The sequence below is a fragment of the Biomphalaria glabrata genome, chromosome 17 (assembly GCF_947242115.1).
Source record: "Biomphalaria glabrata chromosome 17, xgBioGlab47.1, whole genome shotgun sequence".
Taxonomy (NCBI): Eukaryota; Metazoa; Mollusca; class Gastropoda; family Planorbidae; genus Biomphalaria; species Biomphalaria glabrata.
In genome coordinates this window covers 28,155,102-28,178,788 of record NC_074727.1, presented here as the reverse complement: position 1 = coordinate 28,178,788, position 23,687 = coordinate 28,155,102, and the positions used below count along the sequence as shown (strand labels likewise).

Genomic DNA, 23,687 nt, shown 5'->3' with positions numbered 1-23,687 from the left:
CAACAACAAAATCTGGTTCTCCCAGAATCTACTGACATTGTGTCCAGTGAGTAGAATAGAAGTGGGACAATAAGGGTGGCTACCTTTATTTTATTTATAAGAGTTAGCCCCCTTTATTACTTGATTTAAGTCCCTGCCACTCTCTCTTGAGTCTTTCAACTGACCAGTGTATTTTGAATTAAAATCTATATACTGTTTAACTCATACTTGTGTTGTACTATTGTTGTGTTACTCAAGAGGAGTGTGCCACTGTTGTGGGAAGAGTATTTCGATAATGAGCTAAGTAGACTTTATCAATTTGTTAGTACTAAATTGATTTATGTAAATGGTATAGGTCTACTTAGTCTCTTATCCTCTTCTGTATGTTTTTTTTTTTTTGAAAGACATTTTATTTAGATACGAGACGGTGTGTCTCATGAATGAAGTCATTTCATTGTTAATGCATGTATGATATTATTGTAAACAAATTAAACCCTCGCTTTGGTTTTGACATAAAATGTCTCATAAATGAGTCATTTCATTGTTAATGCATGTATGATATTATTGTAGGCCATCTTTATGGTTTTTCGTCATATGACATAATTGTGCCTCTATGATGGTGGTCCTTTCATTATATTGACCGGAAACTGTCTTGCTACTTTGCTTTGTTTCATTATGTCATTTTCTTTTGGTGAGCCTTTATTGCCATTTATATTTTTCATGATCTTTTCCTTTTAAATTTTTTTTTTTGTTGCAACTGAACTCTCAGAATTGTTTGTTTGTCTCGGTGGTTTTGTACATCTGGAGGCTATAGTTGTTAGCCTGGATGGTATAATTGGGACCACAAAGTACCACTGGACTAACTTGCCAGTACAGTTAAGGTCACTGGTCTTATGACCTATCCTATTTCTAGGTCACAAGAAGTTTCCACCAATCAACACAGAGCTCTATATATTTGATAAAAATGTTTTTTATTGACACTTCACAATTTATATACAAACAATTATTTTCATTCTGCTTAAATAGTTTATACATCCAACATCATAGTGTACAAGACATGTCTTAGATCAAATATCATAGTATACAAGACCAAGATCAAACATCATAGTGTACAAGACATGTCTTAGATCAAATATCATAATGTAAAGACATGTCTTGGATCAAACATCATAATGTAAAGACATGTCTTAGATCAAACATCATAATGTAAAGACATGTCTTGGATCAAACATCATAATGTAAAGACATGTCTTAGATCAAACATCATAGTGTACAAGACATGTCTTGGACTAACTATCATGGAGATCTCTAATGATATACAAGATGTGTAAGTCTTGTTTAAGTATCCCTGGGATAAAGTCAACAACCATAAAGACTGATCAAATATATTTCAAACATTTTAACAGTATTGTAGGAATGCTAGGCTTAGATACACAGTCTTTGACAAATGATAGGATGTGCTAGGCCTAGACATGTATTTAGTAAATTGATAGGGTATGCTAGGCCTAGACATGTATTTAGTAAAATGATAGGGTATGCTAGGCCTAGACATGTATTTAGTAAAATGATAGGGTATGCTAGGCCTAGACATGTATTTAGTAAATTGATAGGGTATGCTAGGCCTAGACATGTATTTAGTAAAATGATAGGGTATGCTAGGCCTAGACATGTATTTAGTAAATTGATAGGGTATGCTAGGCCTAGACATGTATTTAGTAAAATGATAATGATACTTAGATGTATGTAAGTTCTATGCACTAAGGATGAAGTTATCCTGAAGCAATGATAGCCTATTGGTTGAAAAAAAACAACAACCACAAAATATTTATTTGCAAAATGACTGTATGAACTAAAGGTCTACTTAGAAAAACAAAAGAGTTCCTGTTTCTAGAAACTAATAGAACACTAGACATGCACTCAACAAATAGAACACTAGACATGCACTCAACTAATAGAACACTAGACATGCACTCAACAAATAGAACACTAGACATGCACTCAATTAATAGAACACTAGACATGCACTCAACTAATAGAACACTAGACATGCACTCAACTAATAGAACACTAGACATGCACTCAACTAATAGAACACTAGACATGCACTCAACAATTTTCAATGCAACAAGCAAAACAATAAGTCTAGAGGTTTGACCTCTAACAAGTTGTTGCCTTGAAGGTGTTCAATGTTGGACCTCTAACAAGTTGTTGTCTTGAAGGTGTTCAATGTTGGACCTCTAACAAGTTGTTGCCTTGAAGGTGTTCAATGTTGGACCTCTAACAAGTTGTTGTCTTGAAGGTGTTCAATGTTGGACCTCTAACAAGTTGTTGCCTTGAAGGTGTTCAATGTTGGACCTCTAACAAGTTGTTGCCTTGAAGGTGTTCAATGTTGGACCTCTAACAAGTTGTTGTCTTGAAGGTGTTCAATGTTGGACCTCTAACAAGTTGCTGTCTTGAAGGTGTTCAATGTTGGACCTCTAACAAGTTGTTGTCTTGAAGGTGTTCAATGTTGGACCTCTAACAAGTTGTTGTCTTGAAGGTGTTCAATGTTGGACCTCTAACAAGTTGTTGTCTTGAAGGTGTTCAATGTTGGACCTCTAACAAGTTGTTGCCTTGAAGGTGTTCAATGTTGGACCTCTAACAAGTTGTTGCCTTGAAGGTGTTCAATGTTGGACCTCTAACAAGTTGTTGTCTTGAAGGTGTTCAATGTTGGACCTCTAACAAGTTGTTGTCTTGAAGGTGTTCAATGTTGGACCTCTAACAAGTTGCTGCCTTGAAGGTGTTACTGTTAGTCTCTTTAGGAGGCTGACTGAGTTAGAGTCAATCTCAATGTTGAAGTTATTTCAAATCCTGATTGACTCACATTCCATAAGTGAAACAAATTATTAAAGGAGTGCACTGTATTCCAGACAGTGTGTCTAGTTGGGGGAGGTATCAACACTTTATCTACCAAGTTTTGACAAAAATAAAAATCTGACAACAAAAAAAATATTAAAAAAAACTAGATAAAAAAATATGTAAATATATATTTATATCTTTATATATGTATGCATATGAGTATGTCTCTATACAAATGCATTGATTTGAGTAATACAATTATTTGTGTTTGAAAGAAGATGCAAATCTAAAAGCCATGAACTACAGACAACATCAAAAGGGACATCATCTTTAGAGAATAAATGAGATGAATGAAAGAGTATTGTGGCCAGATGGATTGGATTGATTCTCTCTGTGTGTGTGTGTGACACATTGAGGATGTGTTGTGCTTAGAGTGGAACGTGTGGAAGAGGGAATGCATTTAGAGAGAACTGAAAGAACAGAATGGAACACATGAACATCAGGCCATGATGGTTAACCATGGAGATCACACAATAGCTCCATCAGGCACCAGGTCATCAAGTCACAAGATCACACAATAGCTCCATTAGGCACCAGGTCATCAAGTCACAAGATCACACAATAGCTCCATTAGGCACCAGGTCATCAAGTCACAAGATCACACAATAGCTCCATTAGGCACCAGGTCCTAAGATCAGAGAAAAAACACTAACTAGTCCTAGAACTATTTGCCTGTCAATGAAGTGCCAAGAGCCAAGACAAAAAATTATTCACTTTCCTCAATCAGAGCTTTGATTGTTCAAAGCTGAATAAATCCTACAACTGAAGAGTTAAGTACAAAGAAAACTGGCCATGTCAAAGTATACAACTGAATGTCTAAGTCAACGTATACAACTGAATGTCTAAGTCAACGTATACAACTGAATGTCTAAGTCAACTTATACAACTGAATGTCTAAGTCAACGTATACAACTGAATGTCTAAGTCAACTTATACAACTGAATGGCTAAGTCAACTTATACAACTGAATGGCTAAGTCAACTTATACAACTGAATGGCTAAGTTAACTAACATAACTGGATGTCTAAGTTAAAAAAAAATTAACTAATGAACATGGAACAAAAGCAGACATCACTAACTAAAGACTTGAACAGAGGAACATGGAACAAAAGCAGATATCACTAACTAAAGACTTGAACAGAGGAACATGGAACAAAAGCAGACATAACTAACTAAAGACTTGAACAGGGGAACATTGAACAAAAGCAGACATCAATAACTAAAGACTTGAACAGGGGAACATGGAACAAAAGCAGACATCACTAACTAAAGACTTGAACAGGGGAACATGGAACAAAAGCAGACATCACTAACTAAAGACTTGAACTGGGGAACATGGAATAAAAGCAAACAAATAGCTAAATACTTGAATAGAGGAACATGGAACAAAAGCAGACATCACTAACTTAAGCTGAATAACATGTTTCTATCAAAAGACTTTCACATTAAATGCATAAGTGGTAATGCTGACTGTATAGAGAGTTTTCTTGTCAGATTTAAACTTAAGACAATGCCATAGATAGTTCAGTTCTTCTCAAAGTAAGCAGATTAAATAGTGTCTACATGACACTGAGTCCCATCACACTAGTCAGTTCAACACATAAGTCAGTACCATCAAAACACTGGTCAGTTCAACACATAAGTCAGTACCATCTAAACACTGGTCAGTTCAACACATAAGTCAGTTCATCTAAACACTGGTCAGTTCAACACATAAGTCAGTTCATCTAAACACTGGTCAGTTCAACACATAAGTCAGTTCATCTAAACACTGGTCAGTTGAACACATGTCAGTTCATCTAAACACTGGTCAGTTCAACACAGTCAGTACCATCTAAACACTGGTCAGTTCAACACATAAGTCAGTTCATCTAAACACTGGTCAGTTCAACACATAAGTCAGTTCATCTAAACACTGGTCAGTTCAACACAAGTCAGTTCATCTAAACACAGGTCAGTTCAACACATTAGTCAGTTCAGCTAATCACTGGTCAGTTCAACACAGTTTATCTAAACACTGGTCAGTTCAACACATTAGTCAGTTCATCTAATTCTGCATGTCTTTCAGTATCCTGCCTTAACAAAACATTTCTTTAAGATTCTATTTTTTTAAAAATTGTGTGGACATGGTAGGTCAAGCAAACTAAACATTTGGTACTCCGAATATCAACAGGTGTGTGTACTAAATGTACAACTCTTTTCAAACTACATTTCATTGATGGAGTCAGACACTATTTGAAAGTTACATCATCAAAATTCAAGAAGCTTGACAAATCACACAATGACCTTTGTTACTACTGGACACCTGCCAATACTGCTAATACTGTAGACCTGCCAATGTAACTCCTGCTAATACTGGAGATATGATAGTTCTAGTGAGACCCTAGCTAATACTGAAGATGAGATTCTAGTCCTAATGAAATCTTAGATAATTCTGTTAACATGACAGATCTAATGAAACCCTAGATAATTCTGTGGACATGATATAGTCCTAAGGAAACTAATTCTGTGGACATGATATAATCCTAAGGAAACTAACTCTGTGGACATGATATAATCCTAAGGAAACTAATTCAGTGGACATGATATAGTCCTAAGGAAACTAACTCTGTGGACATGATATAGTCCTAAGGAAACTAACTCTGTGGACATGATATAGTCCTAAGGAAACTAACTCTGTTGCTTTTGTAATACATGAGAGTATGAAAAATCTAAGCACACTCTCAGTTTGTTGTCTCTTGGAGTGACTACTGTGAAGATTTAATGAAATGCAAAATGGAAGACAAAACACAAAACAGTAAAACACAAAATAGTTTTAGGGGGAAGTCAACTCTTCAATCCATCAATGGGGCTAGATCTGTAAGGGAATGATGAGGCTAGATCTGTAAGGAAATGATGGGGCTAGATCTGTAAGGGAATGGTGTAGATAGATCTGTAAGGGAATAATGTGGCTAGATCTGTAAGGGAATGGTGTGGCTAGATCTGTATGGGAATGGTGTGGCTTGATCTGTAAGGGAATGATGTGGCTAAATCCATTCTGAACTGTGTGGCTATAGCAATCAGTCAAATTTATGGTTACATTTCTTAGAGAATGGTGAGATTACAATCCTCTAGTAGGAGTGGACACACACAACATTCTGTGTCTCAGGGAGTGATCCAAACAACAATGTCACAAAGTGAAAGATGTGTGTGTGCCTAGACACAGTGTGTGTGTGTGTGTGTATGGAGAAAAACAAAACAATGCCAAATATTTGCTTCAGAGTTGCAAGAAAGAGGTAGAGACCAAGGTGAAGGTAGAGACCAAGGTGAAGGTAGAGACCATGTAGTGAAGGTAGAGACCAAGGTGAAGGTAGAGACCAAGGTGAAGGTAGAGACCATGTAGTGAAGGTAGAGACCATGTAGTGAAGGTAGAGACCATGTAGTGAAGGTAGAGACCATGTAGTGAAGGTAGAGACCATGTAGTGAAGGTAGAGACCATGTAGTGAAGCTAGTAGTGAAGGTAGAGACCATGTAGTGAAGGTAGAGACCATGTAGTGAAGCTAGTAGTGAAGGTAGAGACCATGTAGTGAAGGTAGAGACCATGTAGTGAAGCTAGTAGTGAAGGTAGAGACCATGTAGTGAAGGTAGAGACCATGTAGTGAAGCTAGTAGTGAAGGTAGAGACCATGTAGTGAAGGTAGAGACCATGTAGTGAAGGTAGAGACCATGTAGTGAAGGTAGAGACCATGTAGTGAAGGTAGAGACCATGTAGTGAAGGTAGAGACCATGTAGTGAAGGTAGAGACCATGTAGTGAAGGTAGAGACCATGTAGTGAAGGTAGAGACCATGTAGTGAAGCTAGTAGTGAAGGTAGAGACCATGTAGTGAAGGTAGAGACCATGTAGTGAAGGTAGAGACCACGGTGAAGGTAGAGACCATGTAGTGAAGGTAGAGACCATGTAGTGAAGATAGAGACCATGTAGTGAAGGTAGAGACCATGGTGAAGGTAGAGACCATGTAGTGAAGGTAGAGACCATGTAGTGAAGGTAGAGACCATGTAGTGAAGGTAGAGACCATGTAGTGAAGCTAGAGACCACAGTGAAGGTAGAGACCACAGTGAAGGTAGAGACCATGTAGTGAAGGTAGAGACCATGTAGTGAAGGTAGAGACCATGTAGTGAAGGTAGAGACCATGTAGTGAAGATAGAGACCATGTAGTGAAGGTAGAGACCATGTAGTGAAGGTAGAGACCACAGTGAAGGTAGAGACCATGTAGTGAAGGTAGAGACCATGTAGTGAAGGTAGAGACCATGTAGTGAAGATAGAGACCATGTAGTGAAGGTAGAGACCATGGTGAAGGTAGAGACCATGTAGTGAAGGTAGAGACCATGTAGTGAAGGTAGAGACCATGTAGTGAAGGTAGAGACCATGTAGTGAAGGTAGAGACCATGTAGTGAAGCTAGAGACCACAGTGAAGGTAGAGACCACAGTGAAGGTAGAGACCATGTAGTGAAGGTAGAGACCATGTAGTGAAGGTAGAGACCATGTAGTGAAGGTAGAGACCACAGTGAAGATAGAGACCATGTAGTGAAGGTAGAGACCATGTAGTGAAGGTAGAGACCATGTAGTGAAGGTAGAGACCATGTAGTGAAGGTAGAGACCATGTAGTGAAGGTAGAGACCATGTAGTGAAGGTAGAGACCATGTAGTGAAGGCAGAGACCATGTAGTGAAGGTAGAGACCATGTAGTGAAGGTAGAGACCATGTAGTAAAGGTAGAGACCATGTAGTGAAGGTAGAGACCATGTAGTGAAGGTAGAGACCATGTAGTGAAGGTAGAGACCATGTAGTGAAGGTAGAGACCATGTAGTGAAGGTAGAGACCATGTAGTGAAGGTAGAGACCACGGTGAAGATAGAGACCATGGTGAAGGTAGAGACCATGTAGTGAAGGTAGAGACCATGTAGTGAAGGTAGAGACCATGTAGTGAAGGTAGAGACCATGTAGTGAAGCTAGAGACCACAGTGAAGCTAGAGACCACAGTGAAGGTAGAGACCATGTAGTGAAGGTAGAGACCATGTAGTGAAGGTAGAGACCATGTAGTGAAGGTAGAGACCATGTAGTGAAGGTAGAGACCATGTAGTGAAGGTAGAGACCATGTAGTGAAGGTAGAGACCATGTAGTGAAGGTAGAGACCATGTAGTGAAGCTAGAGACCACAGTGAAGCTAGAGACCACAGTGAAGGTAGAGACCATGTAGTGAAGGTAGAGACCATGTAGTGAAGGTAGAGACCATGTAGTGAAGCTAGAGACCACAGTGAAGCTAGAGACCACAGTGAAGGTAGAGACCATGTAGTGAAGGTAGAGACCATGTAGTGAAGGTAGAGACCATGTAGTGAAGGTAGAGACCATGTAGTGAAGCTAGAGACCACAGTGAAGGTAGAGACCACAGTGAAGGTAGAGACCATGTAATGAAGGTAGAGACCATGTAGTGAAGGTAGAGACCATGTAGTGAAGGTAGAGACCATGTAGTGAAGGTAGAGACCATGTAGTGAAGGTAGAGACCATGTAGTGAAGGTAGAGACCATGTAGTGAAGGTAGAGACCATGTAGTGAAGGTAGAGACCATGTAGTGAAGGTAGAGACCATGTAGTGAAGCTAGAGACCATGTAGTGAAGGTAGAGACCATGTAGTGAAGGTAGAGACCATGTAGTGAAGGTAGAGACCACAGTGAAGGTAGAGACCATGTAGTGAAGGTAGAGACCATGTAGTGAAGGTAGAGACCATGTAGTGAAGGTAGAGACCATGTAGTGAAGGTAGAGACCACAGTGAAGGTAGAGACCATGTAGTGAAGGTAGAGACCATGTAGTGAAGCTAGAGACCATGTAGTGAAGGTAGAGACCATGTAGTGAAGGTAGAGACCATGTAGTGAAGGTAGAGACCATGTAGTGAAGGTAGAGACCATGTAGTGAAGGTAGAGACCATGTAGTGAAGGTAGAGACCATGTAGTGAAGGTAGAGACCATGTAGTGAAGGTAGAGACCATGTAGTGAAGGTAGAGACCATGTAGTGAAGGTAGAGACCATGTAGTGAAGCTAGAGACCACAGTGAAGGTAGAGACCATGTAGTGAAGGTAGAGACCATGTAGTGAAGGTAGAGACCATGTAGTGAAGGTAGAGACCATGTAGTGAAGGTAGAGACCATGTAGTGAAGGTAGAGACCATGTAGTGAAGGTAGAGACCATGTAGTGAAGGTAGAGACCATGTAGTGAAGCTAGTAGTGAAGGTAGAGACCATGTAGTGAAGGTAGAGACCATGTAGTGAAGGTAGAGACCATGTAGTGAAGGTAGAGACCATGTAGTGAAGGTAGAGACCATGTAGTGAAGGTAGAGACCATGTAGTGAAGGTAGAGACCACAGTGAAGCTAGAGACCACAGTGAAGGTAGAGACCATGTAGTGAAGGTAGAGACCATGTAGTGAAGGTAGAGACCATGTAGTGAAGGTAGAGACCATGTAGTGAAGGTAGAGACCATGTAGTGAAGGTAGAGACCATGTAGTGAAGGTAGAGACCATGTAGTGAAGGTAGAGACCATGGTGAAGCTAGAGACCATGTAGTGAGAAGCTACATTTATTATGCATTGAATGGACAATAGAACAGCTTGACTCTCTACAAGTACAAGCATATCTATAACTGTATATGTAAATACAACTTTAAAACATGTAAATAATAAAGGCATATTAAAGATTAAGGAAGAGTGCAGCCTTTTATATGGCTTCAAAGTAGAGCCTCTATACAACTTAATACTTCTATCAAAACCTAACAAGTCAACACAAGAAGTCAACCTAAAGGTTTTGGTTGTGACATCATCACATGGCCCAAGAAGATAATGTACAGTAGTGAGGAGAGATAATTAGTACAGACATTTTGTCAAACAATTCATAAAGATGACTTCCCCTGCCTCTATGAGTTTTATTAGCAGAGCTACCAAGATTTTGTTTTGTTTAGACAATGTAGGAACAAATTGTGAACAACTTCAGAATTGACATGGTGATATTTTAGAAGTCATGAACTAGAATGTGAGGAGCTGTGTCCAAATCAAGACTTGTGTCTGCTTTAAACTAACTATTCATTGTTTTTGTTGCCCACATTGTGCACTAGGGTTTGATCCAGTTCTATTCAACTACTGCCTGCACTCAAACAGTTTCATTCAACTCTCTTTTGAACCATTCCGTAAGTAGAATTAGGCTTCTCCAAACTACAAGGAGTTCTCCTACTTGGACTCCTACCCTGGATGTGCCCTTGTCACAGATTGGAAATTGATTGAATTCAAACAAATACATGACCTAGTAGTTAACAAATATTTTAACCATCATTTTAATTCTCACTAAACATTCACAACAATCTGTAAGTTCTATCAACAAGCAATCAGAATAAGGCACAAAAGTACAATCTAAATTGAACCTAGGTTCTGATCCTCAGCTGATAAGTACAGAGGACAATGCACTAGGTTCTGATCCTCAGCTGGTAAGTACAGAGGACAATGCACTAGGTTCTGATCCTCAGCTGGTAAGTACAGAGGACAATGCACTAGGTTCTGATTCTCAGCTGGTATGTACAGAGGACAATGCACTATGTTCTGATCCTCAGCTGGTATGTTATGCACTAGGTGGTGACAAGAGATTATGTAAATAACAATTTGTGTTTATAAGTGAAAGACTGTCCTTGTAGACTCTCAATAGAACTAGGAATGTAGAGTCTGTGTAGTGGGATAACAAATAGTGAGCAAAACATGTCTGTACAACCAAAGTCAACAAAACAAATATATTATCTATCATTGGTGTGGAGAACAAAGTGATCTTGTGTGGAGTCCAACTACTGGAGAATAGTTTGGACAACAGCAAATAATAAATGCATAAACCAACGGATATCTCATAGTTCAGTATATATAAATGCAATCCAGAGAGTGGTGTGTAAACACATCAATGTTATATAAATGCAATGCCAATGGAAGTTTCCTAGATCTGAAATGAACTGATCGTGGGAATCCCAGGTTTCATTACATCTGCGACTCCTGGCCATTTTGTTTGGGTACAAACCCTCCACACTTTCTGTCAGCATGGGAATCTGACCTACATCTAGGTCTCATCTCCATTGGTTCAAACTCATCCTCTTCTTTCAGAATATTTTTGTCGCTGTTGGTCTTGACTTCTACCAGAACATCAGTTGGTTTCAAGGAGTATCTGCTGGGGGGGGGAGCATGGGTGGAGATCAGGGGGTATTCCAGGGGAACAACAGGGCTCCCTGGTGACCCACTACTGTCTCCAGCTGCCCTGTTAATGCTTGACGTGTTAATACTTATGTGACGACTGCGAAAAGCTTTAGACATAGTCCTGCTGCTCCTGTTCAACTTATTGGGTACTGCTTGCATTGAACTGGGTTGAATGACATAGCTGTTGAAACAAAATCAATAGTGAATATAACAAGTGTATGTTTGTCCTCCCACAACCGGGGGACCCTGAAAATAAACAAAAAGTGTCTAATAGTATTCTCTATTAAAGAACGAAACTTTTGAACCAATCGGATCAACCCGTTTTCACAGTATTTTATTTTTATATGAATATGTCAGCTGAATGGGAAAACTCATTTTCACATTCTACTTTTATTTATATATTCTCCATGTTGACATAGATCTAAATCCAATCAAATAATACTCAAACTAAAGGCCCCGCAGTATCATTTTATTTTAGTAGTGAGTTAGATTTGGTTCAAAGACCTTTTTATTTTCTGATTACTAGATCTATATTTCGTTTCAAGTTGAATCTATGTTTATTTATATATAAACATTATTCTCAAATTTATTAAGCTCTATGGTAAGAATTGAATATGCCAACATGGGTTTAGTTGTACTAGCTATCTGGAGCTACATACAACAATTGCTGTCCTAAATTGGTTCAAGCACACAAGTCACAACCTAGACCATTAGTTACAATTTCTCTACAAGTGTTGCTAGTACATATTACTTACTTCAGTTAGATAGGTTTTGCTAGAATGCTAGGAGGTGCAGTGGCTTAGCCTTTAAGTGCCTGGCTTCTGAACCAGGGATCCTGGGCTCAAATCCTGGTATTTTAAATTTCGGGTTCTTCGGTCACCTCTGAGTCCACCCAGCTCTAATGGGTACCCAACATTAGTTGGGGAAAAGTAAAGTCAGTTGGTCCTTGAGCTGGCCACATGACACCCTTGTTAACCGGTGGCCACAGAAACAGATCTGCCCCATAGACCACAAGGTCTGAAAGGGGAACTTTACTTTTACTAGAATGGCTCATGCCTATTAAAACACTATTACATTATTGCAGAATCTAGCATTGTGATACTTACACTATATCACCACTTTTCAACTTTCTGTTAGCTGCAGGGTTGACAATAACATATGACAGAGTCTTTGGTGGTTTTTTGATGGTATCTGTGTCATAGTGTAGAAACATTAGAGTATGTTCATGTTGGAAAAGGGGGGGGGGGGGGGGGCAAGAATATCACCAACAGCAATGTGTCTGCTTCAATCTAGTCACTGACACATATTTTAGTGATATGAAAGTTTCTTAGTTTGTTCATCAAAAATATAAAATTATTATTTACAGAGTCAAGATAAAATCACCTAAACCTATTCTTAAACTTAGACCCACTGGCTAACAAGTCAAGATAAAATCAAACCTATTCTTAAACTTAGACCCACTGGCTAACAAGTCAAGATAAAATCAAACCTATTCCTAAAATGAAACCTACTGGCCAATAGGTAGATTATGACATTTTCCCCCCAAGTTATCAGATCAGCAATGTGACACTATTAAAGACATCTAATGGAGCAATACGATAATTCGATAATTCGAAGGCCATTTCTCAAAGAATCCTTGTCACCTAAGGAAAAGCCTATCTACTGAAAGTCATGTGGCCTTATATAAGAAAGCAATATTCATCCACTAGGTAGCAGTCAATTTACTTACAAGGTTCAGACTTGTTGGCTAAACCTAAACTTTCCATTCTAGCCTGGACCATCTCCTCTAAATGTTGAACACTGTGTTTCTCCTTTTCTGAAAATACTGCCCCAACAGATGTTCTTGAAGATCTCAGATTTTTTTTGCTGTGTTCATGGAAGTGGAATAGTTTACTGTGTTTACTGTGAGCCTTGGTGGTGGTGGTATTATTGTTCTCTGTCAGCTCTTCACCCATCTAGAGAAAGAGGTCATCCATTACACAAGCCAAAAGTTTTGCACATGAATAACAGGGGGTAGGAGAGAGGGGAGACTACAGCCTGCATCTAAACAGACCACCAGTAGTTCTTAACCTTTTTAGCTCAGCATTCCCTTTTTACAATTTCCCACTATGCAGCTTCCCCCGACAGTAAAATTATTTTTGCTCATAAGCATAATTAATTGTGCTTTTGCTATTCTAAAAATGTCCTCCTAAATACAAATAAATGAAATATTCTATTGAAATTACATTTATTTACTTTCCATATTCACCAGTCACTATCTTAGGTGAGACATAGAATAGCATGGATAGAGGGGTACCTGATATTGGGGATTGGTCATTGTGCTGCCAACATAACACCCTCATCGTCTGCCCTATAGATTGCAACATCTGAATAGGGAACTTTAATTTAGTATTCTGTAACAAACATTTAAATCCAGACCTACATACAAGCATACTTAGAGCACTACTTATATTTTTCAAAGAAATTTTTACTTTTCCAAAAGAAGAACCAACTTTTTCTTATACAACATGTACTGTTGTAGTTGTTTTAAGAAGTTTGCAAAAGAAAATTTGTCTTTTAAATCGCCACAATCTATATAACTAACCTTACTTGAGAACATTCTCAAGCACCCACAAGTCTAACCTCAGGCTGTCATCAGTGCTGAGAACATTCTCAAGCACCCACAAGTCTAACCTCAGGCTTTCACCAGTGCTGAGAACATTCTCAAGCGCCCATAAGTCTAACCTCAGGCTGTCATCAGTGCTGAGAACATTCTCAAGCACCCACAAGTCTAACCTCAGGTTGTCATCAGTGCTGAGAACATTCTCAAGCACCCACAAGTCTAACCTCAGGCTGTCATCAGTGCTGAGAACATTCTCAAGCACCCACAAGTCTAACCTCAGGCTGTCATCAGTGCTGAGAACATTCTCAAGCACCCACAAGTCTAACCTCAGGTTGTCATCAGTGCTGAGAACATTCTCAAGCACCCACAAGTCTAACCTCAGGTTGTCATCAGTGCTGAGAACATTCTCAAGCACCTACAAGTCTAACCTCAGGCTGTCATCAGTGCTGAGAACATTCTCAAGCACCCACAAGTCTAACCTCAGGCTGTCATCAGTGCTGAGAACATTCTCAAGCACCCACAAGTCTAACCTCAGGTTGTCATCAGTGCTGAGAACATTCTCAAGCACCCACAAGTCTAACCTCAGGTTGTCATCAGTGCTGAGAACATTCTCAAGCACCCACAAGTCTAACCTCAGGCTGTCATCAGTGCTGAGAACATTCTCAAGCACCCACAAGTCTAACAGACTTCATTGACTAGTCTCTAAATATTCAGCAAGTCTAAGTTCTAAACTAGTCTTACCTCTATTGGGGATGTGGGAAAATTCTGCTTCTCTGTTCTATAAATAGCAATGGGAATTTCTCCAGTAGTAGAACATAAGCCTTGATAAAGATCACCATAGGAAGGGAACTGGGACAATGTTGCCCTTCGCACTCTAACCTGAAACATCATGTGGTTAAGAAAAACAATAACTTGTAGTAAGGAGTTTTTAGCTTCTAGCATGAACTACTCGAGCACAACATTTTCATTCAAGTATAAAAGGAATGTTTGGATATTAGTTAACGCTAAAAATCACCTTTTTTTTTTATCCTCCTTGTAACAAAACTCAATAAACTTCCCACCCACCAACCCCAGACAAAAAAAAATAGAATTTTGAATTTTGCAAGACTTTTTAAAATTAATTATCATTATCCCAAAATGACATTTTTCCTTAGAAATGCTGGGAAAGTATTGACTGCTCTTTGATTTAATTATCTCTAGTTTCAAGAGACACTCCTCTATATGGTCATCAGAAACAAGGATTTTGTTGCTTTGTATTCAACTGATTGCAAGTTTTTTAGTGTAATTTCAGCAGACTGTGATGAGTGTGATGAGTAGGGACTGTGATGAGTAGCCTGTGATGAGTAGACTATGATGAGTAGACTGATGAGTAGACTGTAATGAGTAGACTGTGATGAGTAGCCTGTGATGAGTAGCCTGTGATGAGTAGACTGTGATGAGTAGACTGTGATGAGTAGACTGTGATGGGTAGACTGTAATGGGTAGACTGTGATGAGTGTGATGAGTAGGGACTGTGATGAGTAGACTATGATGAGTAGACTGTGATGAGTAGACTATGATGAGTAGACTGTGATGAGTACACTGTGATGGGTAGACTGTGATGGGTAGACTGTGATGAGTAGACTGTGATGAGTAGACTGTGATGAGTAGACTGTGATGAGTAGACTGTGATGAGTAGACTGTAATGAGTAGACTGTAATGAGTAGACTGTGATGAGTAGGCTGTGATGATTATACATATTTGGAATTCAATCTTTTTAACAAATCTGCCTCAGCTCTCAGTCTTCAGAAAAGGCAACAAAGATTCCTCTCTTGAACTAAAGTGTTGAGGCCATTGTGGCCGCTCTATTGAGATAAGACATGGAGAACAACTCAAACTGCCATTGCAAGTTGCCTACATGGAGAACAACTCAAACTGCCATTGCAAGTTGCCTACATGGAGAACAGCTCAAACTGCCATTGCAAGTTGCCTACATGGAGAACAGCTCAAACTGCCATTGCAAGTTGCCTACATGGAGAACAACTCAAACTGCCATTGCAAGTTGCCTACATGGAGAACAGCTCAAACTGCCATTGCAAGTTGCCTACATGGAGAACAGCTCAAACTGCCATTGCAAGTTGCCTACATGGAGAACAGCTCAAACTGCCATTGCAAGTTGCCTACATGGAGAACAACTCAAACTGCCATTGCAAGTTGCCTACAGGGAGAACAGCTCAAACTGCCATTGCAAGTTGCCTACATGGAGAACAGCTCAAACTGCTTGCAAGTTGCCTACATGGAGAACAACTCAAACTGCCATTGCAAGTTGCCTACAGGGAGAACAGCTCAAACTGCCATTGCAAGTTGCCTACATGGAGAACAGCTCAAACTGCCATAGCAAGTTGCCTACATGGAGAACAGCTCAAACTGCCATTGCAAGTTGCCTACTTCGCATCCATTGGCAAGACACTATTAGCAACAGTGATCTCCTAGAAAAAAACAACCCAACTCCTGTAGAGGAAGAAATCAGAAAGAGAAGATGGGGCTGGATTGGGCAGACTTTGAGAAAATGGCCAACTAGCATCACATGGCAGGCATTGAAGTGTAACCCATAAGGCAAGAGAGGGCACATCCTATGAGCACCTGGCAATGTGAACTACAGGCAGACAAATAATAATAATAATAATAATAATAATCTTTATTATCCGTAAGGAAATTTGTCTTACAATTTGTGCATTACACCAAACAAAAAACATTATAACTATAAGAAACCAAAGTGTACATTCACACCAGACTCACTCATAATTTACATGTGACAAAGTTTATACCAGATACAAGTTTGGTTATACCAGATACAAGTTTGGTTATACCAGGAACAAGATGGAAAGGGTTGCCCAGGACAGGGCCTAGGCTATGAGTCTGGTGGAGGGATACATTCCACAATTGTAAGTAAGCTCTAAGTCTGGTGGAGGGATACAGGAAATTATCCTATGGTCATATTAAACCAGATAGTAGAGCCATTGTTCTGATTTTTTATGCAGTGTTTTTTATTTTATTTTAAAACCTTTTACTGCCACCTGTTATTTCATTTGTTTTATTCGTTTAACTAAAAAATCTTTAGACATGGAAAGGTCTGAAAAGTATACTCTCTGCTCCAAGTAAAGGAACATGGAAAGGTCTACATTATATATTCTCGCTCCAAGTAAAGGAACATGGAAAGGTCTACATTATATACTCTCTGCTCCAAGTAAAAGAACATGGAAAGGTCTACATTATATACTCTCTGCTCCAAGTAAAAGAACATGGAAAGGTCTACATTATATACTCTCTGCTCCAAGTAAAAGAACATGGAAAGGTCTACATTATATACTCTCTGCTCCAAGTAAAAGAACATGGAAAGGTCTACATTATATACTCTCTGCTCCAAGTAAAAGAACATGGAAAGGTCTACATTATATACTCTCTGCTCCAAGTAAAAGAACATGGAAAGGTCTACATTATATACTCTCACTCCAAGTAAAAGAACATGGAAAGGTCTACATTATATACTCTCTGCTCCAAGTAAAGGAACATGGAAAGGTCTACATTATATACTCTCTGCTCCAAGTAAAAGAACAAGAATTATTTTTTTTTATTTAACTTGTTTTCTTCATATATATTTGAATATATCTTCTGTGGAATTTTACATCTTGAAAAATAACCATTTCCCTTCACAACTTCTTGTGTGACTAAAAAGGCCAATCCCTGATACACAGCTGTGGTCACAGGTTGGGCCTCTGTAATCACCAGGCACATTGTACTTTCACCCTTCTTTCTACTACTGTTGTGTATGGCATCTGCAATCCTGGACCCATGTGGATCTATTCAGGGACACTTTTTCCCAGAAGAGCTTTATGTCGTGTTTGCATACATCAGTAGGCCTATACCTTAGAAGTGGATGACCAGCATCTCTCCTGCCTTCTGTTATATTTTCAATTTAAAGATTATTTTATTCAGAGTTATCTCCCTTTTCTTAGGAAATAGAGGAAAGTTCTTCAAATACTGAGTAAATTTTAAAAAAAAAATTCCTTAAAGTCAGAAAAACACTTTGACGGTTTTAGTTTGATTTCTAATGCACTGACTACTGGTACTATAAAAGTTTGTTTTCATTTCTAACAGAGAGACTATTGAAAAAATGAATCCCATATGTCCTTTATTAGACGTGCATGCTAAAAATAGAGTCTGTTGTACTTACACTAGACAAATGTCCCGAGTTTTTTTCTGCATCAATGCCCAGCAGAAGTCTGACAAAACTAATCAGGTAACCTTTCACAAAAGTCTGAAATAAAAAAAGGAACACATCACATGCCAACTAGATCTCATATCAGGGTATACACCATTATCTAATAAACATGCCAACTAGATCTCATATCAGGGTATACACCATTATCTAATAAACATGCCAACTAGATCTCATATCAGGGTATACACCATTATCTAATAAACATGCCAACTAGATCTCATATCAGGGTATACACCATTATCTAATAAACATGCCAACTAGATCTCATATCAGGGTATACACCATTATCTAATAAACATGCCAACTAGATCTCATATCAGGGTATACACCATTATCTAATAAACATGCCAACTAGATCTCATATCAGGGTATACACCATTATCTAATAAACATGCCAACTAGATCTCATATCAGGGTATACACCATTATCTAATAAACATGCCAACTAGATCTCATATCAGGGTATACACCATTATCTAATAAACATGCCAACTAGATCTCATATCAGGGTATACACCATTATCTAATAAACATGCCAACTAGATCTCATATCAGGGTATACACCATTATCTAATAAACATGCCAACTAGATCTCATATCTAATACTTTGCATCAGCATTCTCAGCCCCAGGAGACAAAGACATATTACTGAATTTGAACCAAGTAGACAACATAGAAGATATAGTAGTACAAGAAAATGGAATTCAAAAACTATTAGCCAACACCAAACCAAATAAAGTGTCTGGACCTGATGGTATTCCAGCTAGATTACTCAAAGAACTAAGCAATGAGTTAGCCCCAGTGTTCAAAATACTCTTTCAGGCTTCACTTAACCAGGGCAGAGTACCAAAGGACTGGAAAGAAGCTAATGTCACCCCCCTATTTAAAACAGGAGAAAAATCTGACCCAGGAAACTACAGACCAGTATCACTTACCAGCATCACATGTAAAATCCTAGAACACATAATATGTAGCAACATCATAAACCACCTAGACAAACATAATGTCCTCACACCTTACCAACATGGCTTTAGGAAATATAGATCATGTGAAACACAACTAATAGGACTTATTGATGATTTTTCAAAAGGTTTAGATGCTATCTTACTAGATTTTTCTAAGGCTTTTGACAAAGTTCACCACCATAGTTTGCTTAAAAAATTAAAATATTTTGGCATTAATGGTCCACTGCATCAGTGGATCAAAGATTTTCTGATAGGGAAAGAACAAACTGTAATAATAAATGGCTCTAAATCAACACCGATAACAGTAAACTCAGGTGTACCTCAAGGAACAGTCTAGGGTCCACTACTATTTTTAATTTACATAAATGATTTACAAAATTGCATTGGTTCAGGAACAAAAGTCAGATTATTTGCAGTCGATTGCATAATATATAGAACAATAAAAACAACACAAGACACATATTTTACAAAGAGAATTAGATGAATTAGAGAAATGGGAATCAAATTGGAGCATGTCTTTCCACCCAGAAAAATGTCAGTTGTCAAGAGTAACAAAAAAACTAAAACAAATTAATTCCACTTATCTTATTTATGGCAAACCAGTAACACAGACTAAAAACACAAAATACCTAGGTGTTATAATAAATGAAAAACTGTCATGGAATCCACATATGGATGAAACTACAAAAAAATCAAACAAAGCATTAGGATTTATTAAAAGAAATTTCTATAAATCAAATAAGAACATAAAACTAAAATGTTATTTAACCTTGGTTAGGCCAATAATAGAATATGCATCCTCTGTTTGGGACCCCTCAACTCAAGAAAACATTAAAAAACTGGAACAGACACAAAATAGAGCAGTGAGATTCATAACAAATGAATATTCACACTTGACTAGAGTAACACCTTTAGTTAAATCACTAAATTTAGAAAGCCTTCAGGATAGAAGACTTAAAAGTAAAGTAGCAATTATACATAAAACAGTGAACCATAATCTTCAAATACAAAAACAAAATTTAATAAAATACTCTGAAAGACACAATGATAAAGGCACATTCCTTGTCCCATATGCTCCTTCTTCCCTAGTGCTATTAGAGCATGGAATGGGTTGCCTGAGCTAGCCAGGAAAACCAGTGACTTGGCAGAATTTAAGTCATTGGTAAATATGCATGACTAAATGCATGACGTGTAGGACGTAATCATCTTCTTTTTTGAAGTAACGTCTGTATTATATAAGATAAGATATCAGGGTATACACCATTATCTAATAAACATGCCAACTAGATCTCATATCTGTGCATGGGCTTAGCAGGAAGGAAGGGGATTTATTGACTGTTTTTTTTTTGCTTTAATTTTTATTTGGTTAAACCTTTTCACTTGCTCCAGTGTTGCCGACGTTAAAGAATCCCCTCTCAATAAAAACTAAAGCAAACTTTAGTCAACAAATTCCATGAGTGCAGCTAATGGGTGTTTTGAGCCCCCCATCTGAGAGTTTTTGAGATTATAACCACCCTCTTCAATAAAAAAAAACTAAAGCAAAAGACAAGTCACCAAATTCCATGATTTTTTAGTTTAACCCCCCTCCAGAGAGCTTTGAGTTTAAAACTCACCTCCAGAGGGCTTTAAGTTTAAAAACCCCAGCAGAGGGTTTTGTGATATTAAAAATGGAAACAACAAGGCTACACATGCCTTTAATACTCGATGGCCAATCTGGAGGTCAAATGCTCGTGTCTAAAAAATAAAATCTGTATCTTCAACACAAATGTGAAAACAAATCTAGATCTAGTAAAATGTGTAATGTAAATGCTCATTGTGGAGCCCACCTTGAAAACAGAAGTCTTCATCTACATAACTAATAACAAAAGAACATCCAATATACATCAGTACTAAGAGTATCAAAATATACCCCAACAATAAACCATGGGTCACTGCAAAAATAAAACGGGAAATAAAAAGAAAAGAGCATATATGAGTGGCGATGGACAGACAAGGAAAAGAGCTCAACAAAATCTAAACGTCATTCTTGAGGAAGGGAGGAGAAACTACAGCACCAAGCAGGAAGACTCGATTAAGATAAGTGACATGAGACAGGCTGGGGTATCATGAACAAAATGTCAGGAGCACAAGTCAAAAGTAAAAATAATCTTGCTACAAGAGACAAAAAAACATTAGCCAACAAGTTAAATGATTTCTATTGTCGCTTTGACACGAAAGATTTTAATTATCTAAGACTCAAAGCCCTTGAGAATGTCAATGTTAACAACTGCTTAGAATTAGCGATTACTAAAGAGCAAGTTTGTAATATTTTCAAAAACGTCAACCCAATGAAAGCTGGTGGGCCTGGTGGAATAAAAGGGCAAATGTTAAAAGAATGTGCTGAACAACTAGCTGAACCTTTCCTAGAGATTTTTTCCACTTCATTACTAAACCACGAGATACCATCTGTGTGGAAGTCATCTATAATTGTACCTGTGCCAAAGGTTTCCAAACTGAAGGAAGTAAATGACTATAGACCTGTTTCACTTACTTCCATTGTGTCTAAATGCTTAGAAAAATTGGTTAAAATGTTTCTTCTGAATGATCTTTGTAGTAAGTTAGACCCTTTACATTTGGCTTACCAAATTGGTAAAGGTGTAGACAATGCCATCCTATTTATTTTAAATTGTGTCTACAAACATCTGGACTTACCGAACACTTATGTAAGATTGTTCTTTATTGATTTCTCATCAGCTTTTAACACTATACAACTTCATTTACTCATTGAAAAGATAAAAGCGTTGAAGATTAGTCCATACAAAATACTATGGGCTAATGAATTTTTGACCCAGAGATCTCAGAGGGTTAGGGTAAACAATGTTATATCAAATGCATGCATAGCTAACACAGGGGCACCCCAGGGGGCTGTGACATCGCCATTGTGGTTCATTTTGTACACCAATGATTTTCAATCCGAAAGTCCTTTTTGCACCTTCACAAATTTCGCTGATGATGCCCTGCTCTCAGAGAGCTCAGACGTAAATGAGTATTTCAGAGAAATAGAACACATTGAAAAAAACTGTAAAGATAATTTTTTTATTATTAAATGTAAAAAAAACCCAAACTGGCTGTTCTAACTTTGTTTAGCCTAGTTTAGGTATAGATCTAGAATCTAGTAGGCCTAGTGCACATTCACAATAGAGCCTACAATTCTGTGGGATTGTTAAAATACATTTAAATAGCCCTATGCACATTAAAAACCAATCAACTGTTAATGAAGCTGCCAACAGATCTATACTACATCTAATCTAGACCTAGATTCGATTTTTTGTAAACCACCAAATTCAGGAAAGAGTTCTTTTGAGAGGAAAGTGAGAAGGGCTGAGATTTTAATAGAAGGAATATTGGTTAAGCTTAATCTCTCTCTTAGGGTGATAAACTGATGTTTGCTGATGCATAACGTATCTTCTGGCAGATCGAAAGCTATACTGTTATAGTCACTTGCAACTAGCTAGGTTCCATTACTTATGAAGGCCTAAAATCTAAGAACCAATGAAATTAAGGGGCATTGAAAGCTGAGTGTGGTCTACTTCAATACATCTGTTTGCTTTATAAAACAACTTCAAGCATCAGAAACCAGAATAATTAGCTTTATCTTACAGATTTTCAGCAGACTCAATAGCCCAGCTTTTATATTAGAAACAAGTTCAATGATTAGATTATCTGCCTGAAAAAAAACCTTTAAACATGTTTGTTATTAGTCATTGTAGAGGATTCTAATGCTTTCATTGCTAACTCTGCAAAGAATGGTCTGAAAAAGAAAATCTGAACTCTTTCAAAATAATAAAATATTTCCAGTGTCAGGATACCTTGTAAAGAAATTGCCTATAAACAAAAACTACTTTAATAGAATTAGATGTCACTGATCCAGTTTAGTAAACCATTACATCTGGTTGAAGTCTTATTTCACTTGTAACAAAAATGTTCATTCTTTTGAATGCATTTTCTGTTGCCTCTATTATGGAATGTAGAAAACACTATATAGAGGTAGGCCTATTATGATCATAAAATTATTGCATTGTGACAAGAATGGCAGCACTCTAAAATAGTCTAGAAAAGTCTATTTAAGATGACAAAGACTAAAAGTGTCAATATTTTGATAAAAGTACAAATTGTCTTACATAACTTTATGTTGGGTTAACTTTAGGATTGCTGCATTTTGTGTATGTTACATGCTTGAATGATTTTTTAGTCTTTCCTGAGAATATTTCTTTATATTTAGAAAAATACACATTTGCCCCTCAAAATAACATTTCCAGGTCTGGGAATACACATTTCCATTTTGGCATGTAGGCATCTCTGGTTTAGGTCAATGATACATATAATTACCGGTACATGACTGATACAAACTAATGGATACAATTACACTTAATAAAAGCTTTGTTTTTATGTTATATGTATGAATGTAAAAATTCAGCTGAAATGTTCAAATCTGTCATAAAAAACTGTGTGACTTGAACAATATCTGAGCTGTCTGCTGAGTAGCTCTTCTTTACCAGATGTTTCTTGTAAGCTCAGACACAACAAAAGGTACTTAGAACATATAGACTCATTTACCTGATACAACAACCTGTCCAACATGTGAGAACTGAACACCTTGCCTGCCGCGAAAGGTAAACGGAACATGTATGGTAGATGGGACAAGGCTTGTTCCTTCAGCCGCTGAGAGAGATCAATAGAATAAAACAATCAACTATATTCAAT

The 23,687-nt window shown here is 37.8% G+C and overlaps 1 protein-coding gene across 4 annotated transcripts in view; it reads right to left on the bottom strand.

Annotated features, from left to right (window-relative positions):
- Window positions 1–933: 933 nt before the first annotated feature.
- Window positions 934–23,687, bottom strand: part of LOC106052506 (potassium channel subfamily T member 2-like) — a 138,783-nt gene continuing 116,029 nt past the window's right edge. For all 4 annotated transcript variants that reach the window (XM_056016391.1, XM_056016390.1, XM_056016392.1 and 1 more), the window contains 6 exons: window positions 23,541–23,645; window positions 17,932–18,015; window positions 14,460–14,597; window positions 12,846–13,071; window positions 12,223–12,307; window positions 934–11,297 (listed from right to left, as the gene is read on the bottom strand). In XM_056016391.1, coding sequence (XP_055872366.1) covers window positions 10,904–11,297; window positions 12,223–12,307; window positions 12,846–13,071; window positions 14,460–14,597; window positions 17,932–18,015; window positions 23,541–23,645 — 1,032 coding nt within the window. In that variant the 3' untranslated portion in view covers window positions 934–10,903. The remainder of the gene's footprint in view (window positions 11,298–12,222; window positions 12,308–12,845; window positions 13,072–14,459; window positions 14,598–17,931; window positions 18,016–23,540; window positions 23,646–23,687) is intronic.